Here is a 19,326-nt window from a genome sequence, read left to right as displayed (position 1 = left end):
AATCTATTTGTGATTATATAATTTTCTTATTTGAAATCATGATAGGGAGGCTTACAACAAAGTTAAAATTAAAAACTCTTTATCCAAGTCACCAATGAAACAAGATTCTTATTCATTAATCATGTTTTGCCCACTTTCTTCAGCAAACCCAGTGTCCTGTATCCAGTATGAGGCAGACTTCATACCAACATTGACTGGTTGCCATGGAGACATCACTGCCACTCTGAATAAGTTCATGTTTCCCCTCTCCCTTTGTGCTAAACGGGCAACTCACACTATAGAGTTGAGGGCAAGATGCTGGGAAGTAGAGGCCATAGATCTAGCCCAATAAGAGATTTAAAGTGGTCACCAGGAGACTAAGTTCTCTCTCTCTACTTGAGCAGCAAAAGTACTCGAGTTCAAATAATAAAACTTAGTCTTAGGCTTGAAGGGATATCAGCTTCCAAGAACAGTCAAGATATCCATCCCTGCATAAATACAAGGGAAAGGCCAAAGAAGAATCAGCATCTGCCTGCCACTAAAATTGTCCTTTATAAAGTAGCCCCCAATCACAGGTAAGGAGAGTAGTTCCTTTACATGGTGTTCCAAAATTTTGGACTTCTTAGAACAAGTGTCCTAAAGTCTCCTATTTGTTGTTTCTCTTCCAATACTGTGCCATTGATTCTTGCATAAAATTCTGGAATGCTGGCTCTTCCTGGCTTTCCTCTGTAACTGCAAGGAAAAAAGAAAGGCAATTCTTTTAAAACTCTCTCTCATTAGCAAAGCAGATTAGAGCTCTTGGCACCCATCCATCAGAAGCAGTATTTTATTTCTAAGAAACTAAGTACTCCTTCCAATAAGGAAATGTCTCCCAGAAGTATGCTCTATTTATCATGTTGTCCAAAATGTATGTCTTTATAAGTGGGGAGAATAACTCCCTCATAAAGTAGTTAAAATGAGGTCCCACTCCTAGGTATTTTTAACCAAGAGAAATGAAAACATATGTCCACACAAAGACCTATTTCCAAATATTTATAGTGGCTTTACTCATAACAGCCAAAATCAACCTAAATGTCAATCAGTTGGGGAATAAATAAATTACGATACATCCACATAATGGAATATCACATAGCAATAAGAAAGAACACACTACTGATAAATGCAACAATATGGATAGATTACAAAGTCTTATATTGAGTGAAAAAAGTCAAACATAAAAGGCTAAATACTGTGATTCCATTTATATGGCATTCTGGAAAAGGTAAAAGTACAGGAACAGAATCAGTCAGTGGTTGCCAAAAACTAGGTGTTCAGGAAGGGGACTGAATAAAATGGGACATGAGGAACCTTTTGGGGGTGATGGAAGTGTTCTACACCTTGATTCTAATAGTGGTTACAAGACTGTATATATTTGCTAAAACTCATCAAACTATATATGCTTGAAAAGGGTGAGCTTTACTGTTTGTAAATTACGTCTCCATAAATCTGATTGAATGAAGTAATTTATACATTAGCACTCTGCCAAAGAGTAGAAAGAGTTTTGCTCTTGGTCATACCTAAGACATAAATCCTGGGGTTGTTTCAAGAATTAGATTCTGTTCACTGTCCATAAAACTATGCCAAGCAGAATTTACGTTTCCAGAGCCATCCTATCCTCACTGTTACAGTTCTTTCTAACTGGTTTAGGTCTCTGGTAAGTAACCTCCTTATGTATTCTTAAAACACTAATAATAACAGACAAAAATCCTGGATTCCCCAAACCGAGTTTGGACGTAAGCATGAGAAGACACAAGACCATAGATGGCCTGTAATCAGCTTAATATTAGCCAATCAGTAGGAAGGCCAGGAACACTCTCAATTTAGGAAACACTTTTGTATCCTTCCCCATCTTCCCTCTCCCCTATTACTGGCTGCATGTTCAACAGTAAGAAACTCCTGAATAAACAACATGAGGACAAGCAGCTGTTCTGTTCTCATGAGCCACCTCAGCTACCTCTCACCTCTGTGGTCAATGTCATCAGTATCACTGTCTGCTTCCTCATCCTCTTCATCCAAGGTTCCTCGAGTCAGGATCAAATCAGAAGGGTCCAGCACAGGAGATAAGCTGTCTACAATGAAAACACCTATCAGTACATATGCCTCCTCAAAAAGGGATTTTAAGTCAATAAGTAACTATGATTATAAATCGGCAGGATCAAAATGTTCACGATAAATATAAATGCAGGATGTCACCTCTTCTAAATCTATTGCTAATACCACTTACCATGTCTACAGTAGTTTAGTTCACAAAGTGTTTTCATGAGCCCCATAGCCCAAGAAGTCCCATATTTTTTTAAGCTGAAGCTTGTCTTAGTAGCAGCATTGTTCTTTGTTACTAGCTCATAGCTAGGAAGAGGTTATGGTTTTTCCTAAGAAAGCTAAAGACATTTGAGCAGACCTAGTGTGCTGGTGAGTCAAAGTGTGGAGTGCTAAAGAAGCTTCATGGTGGCAATGTAAGTTCAGAGAGGGTCTGCAGAAAATACACGGTGAAATGATGTAGAGTAGAGGAGCAGAGTTGAGGAAAAAATGGAAAATCAAATATACTAATAGAAGTAAAATTCCTTACTCAGGGAAACTAACAAGGGTGGAGCTCCAGTAATAAGAAGTCTAATCAAATAATTACTGGCAGGGGATTCAGCCTGGTGTGGGAGGTGGTTAGTCTCCATGAGAACCTAAAACCATGCCAAGTACCCTAAAGCCATGGGAGGACATGATCACTCTCTCTTCAGGAGCCTATGAGGCTTGCAAGAGCTCAGGTGGGGAATAAGAGTGGTCAAAGGCACCAACATCAAGGCACACAAATCTCAAGGGGCCTGTGGCCCTGAAAAAGAATAATGACAGGATGTGCTGCAGTAAATGCTTCATTCCAAGCCCTACTAAGAATTATACAACTATACTTATAATTTTCCTCAAATGATTACTGAAACCTCCACAGCCTTCAATAGGTTATCTGGGTACAGTAGACCTTTTGGCAGCAGTATATTTAACATTTGCTGTTTCACATATTCATGAGTATAAAGGACCATGGCACATAGAAATTTATGTTGCTGAGGTGTACAACAAAGATGGCACAAGTTAAGGTCACTTAACTGGTAAGTCCAGGCAGCTTCCAAGTTTGCTGTCCTCTACTAGACACAGCAATAGCTTTCATGGATAGAAATGTTATTCCTTTAAGACATCCCAGAAAAAAAAATGCTCATGTTGGTGATAAGAAATAATAAAAGTATGTCCAATTTATTATCATAATAAATTAATTAAATGGAGCATATTATTAAAAAAAAAAAAGTACATCCAACCTGGTTGTAGGATCCCACTGAGCTGCAACAGATTTGCACCAACTCATCTTGAAGGCAATCCATCAATATGTATGGATAGGTGGTCAGGGGTATATTATTATTATGTATATTTAAATATGGGCACTAACCTAAACACCCCTGGATAGTCAATGATAAAACTAACTCATCAGGTGTGGTGGCCCATGCCTGTAATCCCAGCACTTTGGGAGGATCACTTGAGCCCAGGAGTTAGAAATCAGCCTGGGTAACATAGCAAGACCCCATCTCTACTAAAAATGAATAAATGGAACTTTTTTAAAAACCTCAAAGAATAAAAAAATTCAGTAGCAGGATGAAAAGACTAATATACAGAAATCAAAAGGCTTCATACACACAACCATAAACCAGCTAGAAGATATTAACATAATGGTTCAGAAAATCCCACTTTCAACAGTAATAAAGATAAAATATTTAGAATAAATTTAACAAAGAATAAGCAAAACCTATATAAGTACACTCTAAACACTTCTTAAAGACACAAGTAAACCTGACAAATATAAAGATATTCCTTGGTCTTGGATAGGAAGACTCAACATCATAGAGATATCAGTTCTTCCTAAATTAATTATGAATATAATGTAATGCCAACAAAAATACTAAAATGCTCTTTTAATAAGCTAGATAAGTTTATACTAAAGTTCACATGGAAAAACATGCAAGAAGTGCCAGGGAAACACTAAAATGAAAAGTATGAGCGGGACTAGCCCTAGCAGATACTGAAACATAATTACACAATTAAAACAACATGATACAGGCATAAAAGTATATAGCCCAGTGAAATAAAATGGAAAGTCCAGAAATAGAGCTAAGTACACATGGAATTTTAGTATATTATAGTGGTAGCATCTCAAATCACCAAGGCAAGCTGAGCACAGTGGCATGTGCCTATAATCCCAGCTACTCAAGAGGCTGAGGCAGAAGGATTGCTTGAGCCCAGGAGTTCAAGGCCAGCCTGGGCAACACAGCAAGACTGTATCTCAAGAAAAAAAAAAAAAAACCTACAAAAATCATCTTTGAGGTGAAGGTTGCCTTTTAATAAATAGTGCAGACACAACTATTTATGAAAAAGATAACAAAGGCCCATAACTCATACCATACCCAGGAATAAACTCCAAATGTATCAGTGACCTAAATTTAGAAAATAACACCATATAAATACTACAATAAAACATAGGTGAATTCCTTTTTAACATAGATATAGGTAAAGGCTAACAATGACTTAAAAGCCACATGCAATAAAAGAGAAGATAAATAAATATGACTACATCAAAACAAAATAAAAGCTTTTGCATGTCAAAATAACACAATGAACAAAGCTAAAGAACAAATGACAAACAGGGAGAAAATATTTGCAACATATATCCCAGAAAAATGGATAATATCCCTACTACATCAATACATATTAAAACTAATGGGTAAAACATTTGAAAACTAAAAGGACAGTTAATAGTCTCAAGGCACCACCCCCAAAAATCCTTATTATGAAGGGAAAAAAATAATTTTTAAAAATATCGATTCCATCAGATTTACTGAAGGCTAGCACTATAAAAAAGAAAAATGTTAATTCTTTATGAGAAAACCTGACAGATATCACTTTACACAAATAATCAAAGTTAACATCACCAGTAATGAGACAAGTCAACATGTGCCTCCTGATGTGATGCACTGAAAAAATACAGCTTCTGTAAAGTTCTGCTAAACATCAGTCACCTTAATCAAATCATTAAGAAACTCAGACAAACCTAAATTGAAGACTGTTCTATAAAATAACTGTCCTTATATGCTTAAAAAATGTCAATGTCATGAAACACAAAGACTAAGGAACCATTCTAGCCCGAAACTAAGACATGTAAGAATTAAATGCCATGCACATCCAGGATTTTCTGCTGCTACAAAGGGCAAATGACCATCTAAATAAGGTCTCTACATCAGGTAACAGTATTGTGCAATGTTAATTTTCTAATTTTTGATAACTGCACTGAGGTTATATAAAATAATATCCTTAGTCTTAGGAAATAGACATTCAAGTATTCAAGAGCATCATTTCTGTAACTAACTCTTAAATGATTCAGGAAAAAGTAATATATTTATGTAATATATAAAGTCATATACAGAGAGAAGAAAATAAAGTAAATGTGTAAAATGCTAACATTTTAGGAATCTGATTGAAGAGTTACGGCAATTCTTTGTATTATTCATGCAACTTTTCTGTAAATCTGAAGTTAGGTCAAACTGTAAAAAATGGGAGTGGGAGGGAGTAGTTTAAAAGTATTAAAAAAAATAACAACAGAGTAGACATCAAGTATCTTGCCAAAGTAAAGCAAAAACTTCCTGAAGGAAGATCCCAAGGTGGTACAGTTGTATACAATTTTCAATTGTTTGCCATTCCAAATTATTTTTATATGTGTGTGTGTATATATACATATATATATGCAAATCTTATATATAAAACCACATTTTATTTATCGTTTTCTCTTCCTCTCTCTCACATATAAATATATCCCTGCTGAGTAGAAATAAGTGTAACCTCTTTTTAGTTCCTAACACCAGAGACCCTCCGATACCTTTGGCATTGCCTGTGTCCAAGGCTACAGAGCCCATATCTTTCCGAAGTCGTTCCAGTTGTTCTTTCTGCTGTTGGCTCTGTGCACTAGCCTGTATATAGAGAGCAAAATGTCATCATATTCAAAAAGGAGCCTAAATTAGATGCCACACTTCTCAAGGGAGACGAGGAATTATACAGATACTAGCTACTTAAACACTGAGGCAGATAAGAGACAGCTGACATGGGGACAGAAACTCTTGAGTAGTGTGGGCCCAAATTATATAGCAGAAGCTCAGCCTGAATTAGAAGACTCAGAAATTGGACACACAAACATATCAAAAGAACCCTCAGGTAGATATAGCAGGAAGGCTCAGAAATGAAGAACCCAGTGCAACCTATGGGAGGAGGACATTTGATTATGTGGGATATAAGAGTTGTGAACCACCTAGTCTTAAAATTCTACAACTAGTCTTTAAATTGACCTTGGAGTTGGGGTGGAGAAGGGGCACAAGAAGGACTCAGCATATATAACAAGAAAACTGATTTTTAAAAATTCAAATACAAAAAGAAAAAATATATAACGGGACTTTCTGCATCCAGACAACATACATATAAACTTACAAAGTTAAATTAAGAAGAATTTAAAGCATACACTGAAATTTGACTAGTCAATTATACTGCAATAAAGCTGGAAACATTTTTTTAAATTAAATAAAATAAGACACATTGATAGCCAAAACAAAAATATATATGTCATCAGGATTGATGTTGATTTTCATTGTTTTTGTCTGAAATAGAGACAGGGTCTTATGCAGTCACTCAAGGCTAGAGTGTAGTGGCTCCATCATAGCTCACTGTAGCCTCAAACTACTGGGCTCAAGCCATGCTCTTGCCTCAGCAGTCCAAGCAGCTGGGACTCTGGGTGCACTGGCGAGGTTGTTTTTTTCAACAGCCCTAAAATACACAAACAGCCTCCTTTCTTACCAAGGATTTCTTCAGACGTTCATATTCAGGACGATATTCTCTGAAAAGAGAAATACTTTCTAAAGTCTTTTGCTTAATAATCCTTTGCCCACTCCCCACCCCTATCATTTATATTGTCGTAAGACTCTGACAGTAATATAATAAAACATCTTACTTTACTGAACATCAGATATAACAAGTCTTGGACAGTGACTGAGAGAGTCTACCCCCATGGAATTAAAAGCCAAGGTGACTGCCCCTACCCCCGAAACCAGGAAAGAGACAAAATCTGACTGGAGAGACTGAGACTAATGAACTCATCATTCATTTGAGATAAACAACTGTGATAAGGAGAAGCAGATAGGCCTGTGGAGCTCAGGAAATCCAATATATAATGATGTGCTTTACCTGAGCAACAACAGTGAAAGGATACAGAGAAGAGTCTATCCTGAGGCTTTCTAAAAATTTTTTTGAGACAGGGTCTCGCTCTGTTGCCCTGGCTAATGTATAGTGGTGTCATCATAGCTCCTGATCTCAAGTGATCCTCCTGCCTCAGCTTCCTGAGTAGCTGAGATTATAGGCACATGCCACCACACCCAGCTAATTTTTCTATTTTGTATAGAGATGGGGTCTCACTCTTACTCAAGTTGGTCTCAAACTCCTGAGCCCAAGTGATCCTCCTACCTTGGCCTCCCAGAATGCTAGGATTACAGGTGTGAGCCACTGTGCCTGGCCTATCCTGAGGCTTTGGTAACACCCTTGTCTGATGAATTAAAATGAAAATAATGTGTCTGAAAACCCAAATGTGGTTGTTAGGATCTTGCAAAGTATGAAGCCAAAGAAGCATATTAATTAGCAGCCTATGAGGCCATGCGCCTAAGGAAAGTGTACAGGTGCTCTGACTCCACTTTTCTTTAGCCAAATGGAATTTCAGTATGAACAATGATAATAGTTGTAACATCATTTATTATAAAATGTGCTTACTATTAGTATGTGTCAGCAATTGTGCTAAGTGCTTTACATATATTTTCTCAAATAATCCTCACAGTGACCTTAACACCAGTGTTTTATTGGAACACAGCTATGCCCATTCATTTACAAATGGTCTGTGGATGCTTTTGTCCTACATGGGACAAAATAGTTGTAAATAGTTGCAACAGAGATTGTCTTGGCCCACAAGACCTAAAATATTTACTACCTGGCTCTTTACAGAAAAAGTCTGGAAACCTCTGCTCTTAATCACTCAATACAGTGAAGATTCACACCTTTATTTTTTAAAGTTAACAGAGATTTGTTACCCCTAAATGTGATCAGATCCAGTACATGTATGCAAGGCAAATATAATACATACATGATGAAAACCTAAATGCTTTACCTGGAAAAAGTGCTATCTCATCAGAATTGTGGATTGCTAATAATGTCATCAATAGAATCTTCCTTTATCCTCACCTTTCATATTCTTCTGCAGCACTGGTGACTTGCACAAAGAATTCATCTAAGCCGGTACCCAGAACAGCAGAGACACCTACTACCTGCCAAAAAGTATCATAAATGCCTCTAAGAAAACTACTGTATATTTTTAAATGATGTACATTATTTTGTCCAAATGCCATAAAATCTTCATAAAAAGAGGCTGGGAAACTTTAAGAAGTCTCTGGCAAAAAGCTAAGCTACAACAGAACAAAACAGAACATCTAGTCAAAAGTCATGGAAATAAGTCTATGGAAAATAAAGACTTTAAGCAAATAATTAGGGCCAAACAAGTACAGGACTTATTATCTATTCCCTAACATACCAAACTAATCACTTTCTGTTCTTGCTGCATTTGCTTGGACAATTAACATAATCCCTGCAACCTGTAAGCTTTTGCTTACATAAATCTTACCCTTCCTTCAAAGCATACCTCTAACAGTACACCCACCAAAATTCCTCATTATGATCTGTCCCCCTTACAACCACCAGGCCCAACTTCCAGTCTTTCTTAAGGTACTTACCACACGATACCATGTTTCTATTCTATGTATAGCCTTCTCTCCTAACTAGACCATAAACTCTCTGAAGGTAGAGTCCCTATCTTATTCATCTTATAAACTCCATGGGTTTTGGGGGGGGGGGTTTGTTTTTTCTTATTTTTATTTTTATTTAGAGACAGGGTCTCGCTGTATCTCCCAGGCTGGAGTGCAGCGGAGCAATCATAGCTCACTGCAGCCTAGAACTCCTGGGCTCCTCCCACCTCAGGCTCCCCCCAGTAGCCAGGACAGAAGCACATGCCTGGCTAATTTTTTAAAAATTTTTTTGTTGAGACAAGGATCTTGCTATGTTCCTTAGGCTGGTCTCAAACTTCTGGGCTCAAGTATCCTACCACCTTGGCTTACAGGCATGAGCCACTGTGCCCAGCCACCACAGTTTTTAATAAGCAATGCTTTAAAAGTACTTTTCAGAATGTAACAGACTTCCTCTCTAAGCTAGGTTCAAAACCAGTCTTATTGGTTAAGAGGTTATCTGGAAAGGCTGTCAGTGTAAACAGGAGAGAAAATTTACCCTGAGTGAGCTGTAAAACTCATCTAACACCAGGCTCATTGAATGGGTCAGGTTACTGACGTATGTAGTCTCTTGATTCAAGGCATCTTGGAAAGCCTCAAAATCCTGCATCCATTCCACTGCAAAGCTGTGATCGATGATGTCAGTCTGTACCAGAGAGAAGTCAACTATCAGCAACCAGAGATGAGGTTAGACACTAAACAATGGCAAAATTTATTTTTCAATTAAGTGGTGAAGGCAAAGAGCATTTCATCCCTACATTTTCTTTCTCTGCTTCTCTCATTTCCTACTCCATTGCAACAAGTCACAAAGAAGAAAGATTGCTGTGTAGTGTATGTAATTAAATGAAGATGTGTTCTCTTGGTCAAAGGAGACCCTTCACTATCCACTACTAATAACCAGGACCACAGTGGATGCCAACATATCCCAGGCTCTGAAGTCAAGCAGTTTCTTGCATCCTAGACATCAACCAACAGCAGGGAAGTTTTGTTCTTTTTTAATTGTCACTTCCAATAGACTAGATGTCCCTCTTCTATTTACACAGTCCTAATTCTAAGGAATAACCTATACACCATGATTGAGGAGCTACTCTATCTGGCCTAAAATGGGGCCTGATTTTGGATAACAGTTGGTTATAAATATTCGTTCAATTTGATTGAATTCATTTCTTAGAAATGCCTATGACCTTGTTTGAGGAAAGCCTGAATTTGCTCTCTAGCATCTAAAATAATCCTTCTCACTCACCCAAACCTTCCAAGAACCACAAGGTTCTGCTGAAAAAAGCTGAATCATAACAGAAAGGATCCACTTACTTTATTCATGACCACAATGAAAGGCAGCTTGGTTTTGTACAAGATGCTGAAAATCAAACATTGACACATTATTAGTAAAAGCACTTAAGCTCTTGCTCGCCCAGTGTCAGTCTGTTGGGACTAAGTAAAGAGAGGGAGAATGAGCTCAGAATCTACAAAACAGGTACCTATTTTCACATGGCACTCACATATTCCCCTCTCCCAAGAAGAAAATGACCACCACCACCAAGCAAATAACACACACACTCACCCTAACTTAGAGTAATAATGCTTTGATATTGATACTGGTTTTTATTGTTTTTATTAAATAATTGTCTTTTTCTCAGAGAAGGAAATAAACATTTATTGAATACCTATTACAAGTTGAGTATCCCTTATCTGAAACACTTGGGACCAGAAGCGTTTTGGATTTCAGATTTTTTTTTTTCAGAGTTTGGAACATTTGAAAATACTTACTGGTTGAGCATCCCAAATCCAAAAATCCAAAATGATCTAATGAGCATTTCCTTTGAGCATGATGTCAGTGTTCAATAAGTTTCAGATTTTGGACCATTTCAGATTTCAGATTTAGGGCATCGTGCTGAGCACTCTATATGTATTATCTCCTTTGTTCCTTACAAATGCCATGTAAATGTATACAATTTTCATTTGTCAATTACACCTCCATAAAATTAGGGCGAAAAATTTTTTAAACATTATTTTATAGATTGAAAAATTTTTTAAACATTATTTTATAGATTGAAAAATTTTTAAAAATCATTTTTCCCAGCTTTATAGTAATGTGTAATTGACAAATAAATTCTGTAAATATTTAAGGTGTACAACATGGTGTTTTGATATACAGTTGACGTTTGAACTGCATGGTCCACCTACACACAGATTTTCTTTCACCTGTGCCGCCCGAGACAGCAAGACCAACCCCTTCCTCTTCCTCAGCCTACTCAACATGAAGATAATGAGGACCTTTACAATGATCTACTTCCACTTCATGAATAGTAAATGTATTTTCTCTTCTTTATGATTTTCCTAATAACATATTCTTTTCTTTAGTTTACTTTATTCTAGAATAAAGTATATAATACATATTACATATAAAATGTGTGTTAATCAACTATTTATGTTATCATTAAGGTTTCTATCAACAGTAGGCCAGTAGTAGTTAAGTCTCTGGGGAGTCAAAAGTGATATTGCAGGTTGACTGCAAGATTGGCACCCCAACCCCCCACATTGTTCAAGGGTCAACTGTATGTATACATTATAAAATGATTACTAGAATCAAGCCAATAATTGTCTTTTAAACAATTAACATGATAATGAAATAATGCTGTCAATCATCAGATTTGTTTGGCTCAAGATTTCTTGTGTCCAACAGGAAGGGACATCCTTTGTCATATTAGAAGATACAAATGTTGGTAATGATTTTTGTGTACCCCCAAAATTAAATTCTCTCAGCTTTAATGATGTTCTACCTTGCTCCTCAGTCTTAATGTACTAACATAGTTGAGTGAGGCATGTCCTATCTCTTTTAATGGTAGCACAGTTGAGGCAAACCTGTGCATTTTAGAATCACAGATAAATGTTTTATTCATAGCATCTTTTCATGTAACAATTTCACTCTATCCATCATAACACAAAAAAGCAGAATTTAGACCAGAAGGCTGTATTCTATTTAGACATGGGTTTCATTCAACTGGGAACAACTGCCAGAAAATTCATATTCACATACCACCTATTTCTGCGACAAGCAAGGGAGGAAGATCAGAAGATACTGAGAGAATGCCAATGGCACTTGTGCCTCTTTTCTCCTCTAACCTTCCCTCAACTCACAACCACTCACCTGAGTAACAAATCTGAATAAGCACAAATCTAGGGATAAGCAACCATGACTCAAAAACCAAGGGGGAGAAGAGGAGAAGAGAAGAAGGCCTTATACCTTGACGAACACCATGCCCACTAATAACCAATTACCTGCAGGCGTAGAGCATGTTGGACATAAAGGTCACTGGGTTGGTACTTCGAGATGTATCCATTACATAGATGACAACTGTTGGAAACGAGGATGCCTAAAGCCACAAAATAATCAAAGCCTTGGTCAGAGGGCTCATGACCTGTCCCAAATCTCTTTTCCCACCATCCTTAGCAAGGGAAAACCACTTTACACTGTGGGATGAGCAGAACTTCTACAACTCCTTCCCATATAAAGTCCGAAGCAATAAAAAAGATGCTGGTCCAGTCCAGCCCTCTAGCTACTCTTTAATAACAAGTCCTAGAATACTCACCAGGGCCTCAGTGATGATTGTTCCAGAAGCTGACCAGGTGAATACTTCAATCTGTCCAGGTGTGTCAATCAGGACATATCTGTGTCAAGAAAGATCATTAAAAATGTGTTAGACAATACTGAAATACATTCCACCATATAAAACACTAAACATCTGATTATCCAAGATTAGAATAACCTCTGCACACTGCTAAATCTAACTTCCTCCCATTACCCTTAAACTGCATAACATATTCCCCCAGACTTTGTTCAATGTCCAATATTCATGCTAATGGGCAGAAGAAAGTGATCATGAAATGCTACAAATGATCATAGGGGAAACTATGATAATTATAGAAACATACTGCATTAAAAATGAGAGATATGGGCAGGGCACAGTGGCCTGTAATTCTAGCACTTTGGGAGGCCAAGGCGAGAGGATCAGGAGTTCCAGACCGGCCTGGGCAACATACCAAGACCCCATCTCTACAAAAAAATAGAAAAATTAGCTGGGCATGGTGGCACACACGCCTGTAGTCCCAGCTACCCAGCAGGCTGAGGCAGGAGGATTGCTTGAGCCCAGGAGTTTGAGGTTGCAGTGAGATACAATGACACCACTGCACTTTAGCCCAGGTGACAAAGCAAGATCCTGTCTCAAAAAAAAAAAAAAAAAAGAATATGGTTTTCTTCTTAAAGTGATGAAACTGCATAATTCTATGAATATACTAAAAGCTACTCTAAATTATATACTTTAAATGGATGAGTTGTATGGTATGTGAAGTATCTCAATAAAGCTATTTTTAAAAATGGGCAAAGATGCATTGCCAAAAAAGGGGGGGGGGCAAAGATGTGAAAAGAGCAGAGAAGAAGAAAAAAAAGAGAGAGAAAAAAATTGGCAAAGAATTTTAATAGACATTTCTCCAAATATATACCAATGGCCAACAAGTACGTGAAAAGATGCTTGACATCATCAGTCATTAAGGAAATACAAATCAAAACCACAATGAGATACCACTTCACACATTCTATAACTAGAATGGTTATAATCAAAAACAAGGACAATAACAAGTGCTGGCAAAGTTGTGGAAAGATCATTGCCAGTGAGAATGTAAAAGAGAGTAGCCACTAGGGGCTGAGGGGAAAGGAAAATAAGGAGTGACTGAGAGTGAGTACAGGGTTTCCTTTTGGGATGATGAAAATGTTCTGAAATTAGATAGTGGTTATCAATGCACAACTTTGTGAACATATTAAAACAATTATATATTTTAAAAGAGTGAACTTTATGGTATGGGAGTTATTATATCTCAATAAAGCTTTTCTAAAAATTACTTCTAGTATAATCCCATTTTTATAAAAACACTTATCCATTCATCCTTCCATGTATATATGCATAGAAACAGGTGGAATGCTAGTCACTGACTAATGATATTTATTGCTAGTGGGAATCAGGGCGATAGCTTCACCTTTTAAATATTATGCACTGTTTGAATTTTTTTTTTTTTTTTTTTGAGAGAGTCTTGTAAGGTTGTCAGGACTAGACTGCAGTGGTGTCATCATAGCTCACTGCAACCTCAAACTCCTAGGCTCAGGCGATCCTCCTGCCCCAGCCTCCCAAGTAGCTAGGACTACAGGTGTGCACCACCACCCCCGGATAATTTTTTCTATTTTTGGTACAGACTGGGGTCTCGCTCTCACTCAGGCTGGTTTTAAACTCCTGAGCTCAAGCTGCAATCCTCCTGCCTCGGCCTCCCAGAGTGCTTGGATTACAGGTGTGAGCCACTGCACCCGGCCTGTTTGAATTCTTTATAATGAGCACATGTCCTTTTTTATAAAACAATAAATTATCTTTCTTTTTTAAAAAAGAAAACCTATTAAAAATTTAACAATAGTTAATTGCAGGTAATAAAAATATTTTATATTTTGATAGTTTTAAAATTGAAAAATTTTCTCTGAGTCATGTAGATTACATTCATTTAAACAAGAGTTAGAAAGGTACTTCAGAGGCTTTAATGCCAGCAAGCATGATTTCCCAAGAGAAGACAGGTAGACAACTGAATCTGGATAAAGTCTCAAAATAACTCTTAAGAAGCTACGTAAATTGGGGGCCAAAGTAACTGGCGGGGGGTGGGATAATATTAAATTTATCTCTGTACTCCATAGCATCTTAATGATCTTCTTGCCCACTTTCTTTTACTTCTAATGGTTTCATCTTAATCTACACCATTTCAGAGGTTGATAGTATCCCAGACCATCCCAAAAGCCTAGAAATGTGTCAACTACAGAGCAATAAATGTTAAAATTTAATCACTCACTTAGACAGGCTTTGGGCCTTCTCGATAAATTTCATCACCTAAAAGAAAAGGAAGCCAATTACACCAGGATATTATTTCAACACAAAATCACAGGGCTCTCTCCAGGGTGGCATGCCTCATAGGCACCGTCACCTACTGAACCTCTATGTTCTCAGTCTTAGGACACCAATGAATAAACTCACTGAACTGAGGAAGCACTGCCACATCACAGCACTGCAACCACATCCTGGGGCACAGCACAAGGACCTGAGAAGCTGAAGACCCGACTCATCACCATCGAGTCATATCTCTTGGTGCTTTGGAAAAATGTCAATAGCCTGTCTCCCGGAGCGACATCAGAGTAAAAAACCAATGATTATAAAAAACTCTTATGGAAGCAGGTGACAGAAAAAATCTAAAGGCCAACAAATATTTGTGACAAGTAAAATGCCCCACAACCCACTCCCCTGTCACCCTATCCCATCCTCAGGGTAGCACCATAAGCAAGTGATGGGTCAAGAAAAGAAGCCAGGTCTCTTGGATTTTTGTTTTATTGGCTGTTACAAATATTAAACGTATAGTGTCTCAAAACACTAATCATCTTCTCCTAGGCTACTTTTCTGTTTACCAAAATGTCTACTTATTTTCTATATTTATTTTCAGGTTTGCTGCTCTTCTTACCAATGTAATCAAGCTAAGACATTTAAGAGTCACAGATTTTTACACAGCTATGTTGACATACGTAAAGACAAACGTGCCTGATCAAACCTGGTAGCAAAAAGATTGAGTGAGGTCACTATGCCACCATTGGGCCCAAGTCCATATCTAGACACTTAGTTGAGGACTTAAATTGTTTATAGATTAGATTATAAAGTCCATACCTAGGGTATCACTCACACAAATAGCATTATGATATTGGTGTTCCATTAATGGATACTGGCCACCTAATCTTTGACTACTATGCAACCTTAACCAACACAGGGAAACACTCACTGTCAAGGTCTTGTTCACTCATTTATCATTTTAGGGATGGCCAGGCAAAATAAGGAAAGCAAAGTGGGTCAGACACAGTGGCTCAAGCCTATAATCCTAGCACTTCGGGAGGCCAAAGTAGGAGGATCACTTGAGGCCAAGAGTTCAAGACCAGCCTGGGCAACATAGTGAGACCCTGTTTCTATGAAAAAAGAAAAAATTAGCTGGACATGGTGGCATCCACCTATAGTCCTAGCCACTAGGGAGGCTGAGGCAGGAGGATTGCTTGAGCCTGGGAGTTTGAGGCTGCAGTAAGCTATGACTGTGCCACTGCACTCAGCAGTCAGACAGTGTCTCTTAAAAAATAAAGAAATTTCAAAAATTAAAAATAAATAAAAAGAAAGCAAAGTGAACAAAATGTAACAGACAGATACATCAGGCAGTGACAGCTTGGTGGCTTTAGCCATTAAGATTACCTATAATGCCTATGAAAGACTTAGTGGGAAAATAAAATAAAAAAACAACATCACCTATATAACACTCCTTGCTCTGATCCTCACTAATCAATCAAGCAACCTGCTAATTACAATTAGTCCTCCTACCAAGATTTACCCACAGGGAAAGTACACACTTCACACAGCAATGTACTAAGAATTAATTAATCCAGCTAAACACATGCATTTCTGAGTTTCCCTGTCTAAAGAAGTAGTGACCAACAGATGATCCTCCAAGGCAATACTACCTTGTGGGACCCAGGCAGGTGTCAGTTATCCTCTCATTCTCTCTGCTCTCTCATTACAACAGCCTGCAGTCTGGGGAGATGGTAATAAAACTAAAATCACAGGCTGAAATAGTATTTCTGATCACCTATAATACCTCTCCCATATTCATCTTCCACCCTCCTAATAAAATTACTTTAAAGCAATCAATGTTTTTGCCTGTATATTTCATAAGGAAAGGGCAAAAACACTCTTTCAAAGCCATAAAATGTACAGACAACAACTAGCTAGGAATGAGTCAACACCAAAGTAGATGTGGAAAAGGATACTGTTTCATGACTTCTTTGTACTTCACAGTGTCACGAATATCTGAAGGGGGACAAAAAAGAGAATTAACTGAAGTGTAATACATACACCTTTAATTGCTTACTGGTGACAAAGGCAATGCAGAATGACTTTTAAAAAGGAATTAATCTGTCCAGTAATATTGGCCTAAACCTATCTACCAATCTGTAGACTTCCCCCATCAACTGTTAAAATTCCATCCTTTAAGTGAAAAGATGAGAAATTTTTTCCAAACTCTTCCCCAAATGATCCTTGCTTCTTAATAGATGTTCCTTTAGTTAGCATGTTTGCGGTACAAGAAACTTATTAGGATTAAGAAGAGACAAAGAGGTAGTGACAGCCTCGAAATCAGAAAGCCTAGATCCTATCAAGAATCACAGCATGGGCCGGGCGCGGTGGCTCACGCCTGTAATCCTAGCCCTCTGGGAGGCCGAGGAGGGTGGATCGCTCGAGGTCAGGAGTTCGAGACCAGCCTAAGCGAGACCCCGTCTCTACTAAAAATAGAAATAAAAATTATCTGGACAACTAAAAATATATATAGAAAAAATTAGCCGGGCACGGTGGCGCATGCCTGTAGTCCCAGCTACTCGGGAGGCTGAGGCAGTAGGATTGCTTAAGCCCAGGAGTTTGAGGTTGCTGTGAGCTAGGCTGACGCCACGGCACTCACTCTAGCCCGGACAACAAAGTGAGACTCTGTCTCAAATAAAAAAAAAAAAGAATCACAGCATGGATCACATCCATTCTTAATCTTTTTTATAGTCACAGACTCTTCTTAAAGTCTGACGAAAACTGGGAACAGCTCATCAGAACATTGCACATATGCATTATACACACATTTTCTCATGTACCTGGGTGTGGAAGTAAGATTCCTACATATCAATGAGTGAACTATTGCACAAGAACCCTTATACTCTGACTAAACTTTGAGAAAAGAAATTAAATGAAAAAAGTTTATGTATCAGAGTTTGCTGAAGAGTTTATGGCCTAGAAGTGAGAGCACTGACTTTCTGTCACTTCACTTTCCCAAATAACAGTAGCCTGACACACTAAGGTCAGAAAGAGGGGAGAGATAAAAGTGAACGGAAAAGAAACAAAGAAATTTAGGAAAGAGGAAGGAGTAAACAGAGAGAAAATGTGAATAAGAGAGATGCCTGTTTAGGGACTCAAGCAAATCCAAGGGAAATGAAAGTATAGTTAAGAAAAAAAAAGCCGCTGGGCATGGTGGCCCACGCCGATATAATCCTAGCATTCTGGGAGGCTGAGGCAGGAGGATCGCTTCAGCCCAGGAGTTTTAGGTTGCTGTGAGCTATGATGACGCCACTGTACTTTGGCAGGGGCAACAAGAGTGAGACTCTTTCAAAAAAAAAAAAAAAAAATGCAAAACAAAAGCACTGAAGACTGGCAGGCTGGAGGCTTTCCATTCTCTTTGAAGCACTTCACACAAGTTATGGTATGGTTTACTTACCAATATTGGCAGGAAAGGGAACTTCATGTACAGCTGGGTCCAAGTTGATCACATAAGGTGGAGAGCCTTGGCTATGCAGGTGTCCCGTGACCCTCTGCAGAGATAAGGGGAGAGAGTGGGAAGGAGTCAAAGAGGGGACAATAAGGGGACAAGAGAGAACTTCCATTCCTTTATCGACTATCCTAAAGACTTTGCACTTAGATTTCCTTCTACCTGAAATATCCATCCCTTATGTCCTCCTCCAACATTCAACTCTCAACATTCCTCCTCCAACATTCAAACGCTACCTTTCTTTAACACCTATCTAACAGAGCCTCCCCTACTCCTGATTACTTGTTTACTTGTTGTGTATGTTCGTATGTGGTGGGCTTTTTCTATCTCCTGCATTAAATATTTAGCTCCATGAATGCGAGAATCTAGTTCACCTCATTTTTGCTGTATCCCCAGTGCCTGGAGCATGGTAGGCGGGCAAGAAATAATTCTTAGGCAAATCTTCATCGGAAACCTGTATGCTAGCACTGCATCAGTCTCTAGAGTTACTTGTAAGCCCCCTCCTCCAAGAAGCTGGCACTTTATTGGCAAGACAATTCCTGAACAACGTGGTTAAGCTGTACCAAGTATGCACTGAGGGTGCGCAGAAGAGAGCTTTAAATTAACCTGGCGAGGGTCCTAGAAGGCTTCGCCGGGGAGAGAACCGAACCGGAGTTGATGGGAAGTCCATGAAACCCACGCGTCAGTACCCTCCAACTCCCAAAAGAGACCTCCCTCCGTTTGTCCCTGGCCTTCCATCCACCACAGACAACTTCTCACACGCCCCTACTACGCCCGCGCTGTGTAAATCACCTGCACAAAGGTGGTCTTCCCGGATCCTGCCATTCCCAACACCAAGAGACACACTGGGGGCCGAGGGCCCCCAGAAGCCTGTGGCTCAGGTTCCGTTGCGGGCGCCGCCATCTTCCACCTAGGCCCGCCCACCTACCATGGAGACGCCGCGTGGCTAGACAAACTTCCGCAACGCTCTGGGCTGCGAATGAAAATAGAACCATCGGCGGGCGGAGGGCAG

The 19,326-nt window shown here is 38.6% G+C and overlaps 1 protein-coding gene across 3 annotated transcripts; it reads right to left on the bottom strand.

The window, feature by feature from the left end:
- Positions 1-62: 62 nt before the first annotated feature.
- GPN1 (GPN-loop GTPase 1) lies at positions 63-19,278 on the bottom strand. 3 transcript variants are annotated; one of them, XM_045549294.1, is made up of 14 exons: positions 19,107-19,278; positions 18,264-18,357; positions 16,783-16,822; positions 15,521-15,587; positions 14,784-14,821; positions 12,494-12,572; positions 12,183-12,277; positions 10,215-10,260; positions 9,403-9,549; positions 8,311-8,393; positions 6,883-6,922; positions 5,918-6,008; positions 1,980-2,087; positions 63-711 (listed from the first exon to the last, which is right to left on the bottom strand). In XM_045549294.1, exons 1-14 carry the CDS (start codon positions 19,215-19,217, stop codon positions 626-628), a joined length of 1,125 nt encoding a protein of 374 aa, XP_045405250.1. In that variant the 5' UTR covers positions 19,218-19,278; the 3' UTR covers positions 63-625. The 3 variants fall into 3 exon arrangements, with proteins under 3 accessions (XP_045405250.1, XP_045405252.1, XP_045405251.1); XM_045549296.1 differs by lacking the exons at positions 15,521-15,587; positions 16,783-16,822; positions 18,264-18,357; positions 19,107-19,278 and adding an exon at positions 16,477-16,746; XM_045549295.1 differs by lacking the exons at positions 16,783-16,822; positions 18,264-18,357; positions 19,107-19,278 and having other exon boundaries at positions 14,966-15,902.
- Positions 19,279-19,326: the final 48 nt, after the last annotated feature.

Source organism: Lemur catta, chromosome 4, assembly GCF_020740605.2.
Source record: "Lemur catta isolate mLemCat1 chromosome 4, mLemCat1.pri, whole genome shotgun sequence".
Taxonomy (NCBI): domain Eukaryota; kingdom Metazoa; phylum Chordata; class Mammalia; order Primates; family Lemuridae; genus Lemur; species Lemur catta.
Note: the sequence above shows the minus strand (reverse complement) of the source record. Positions and strands in the feature narration are given on the sequence as shown.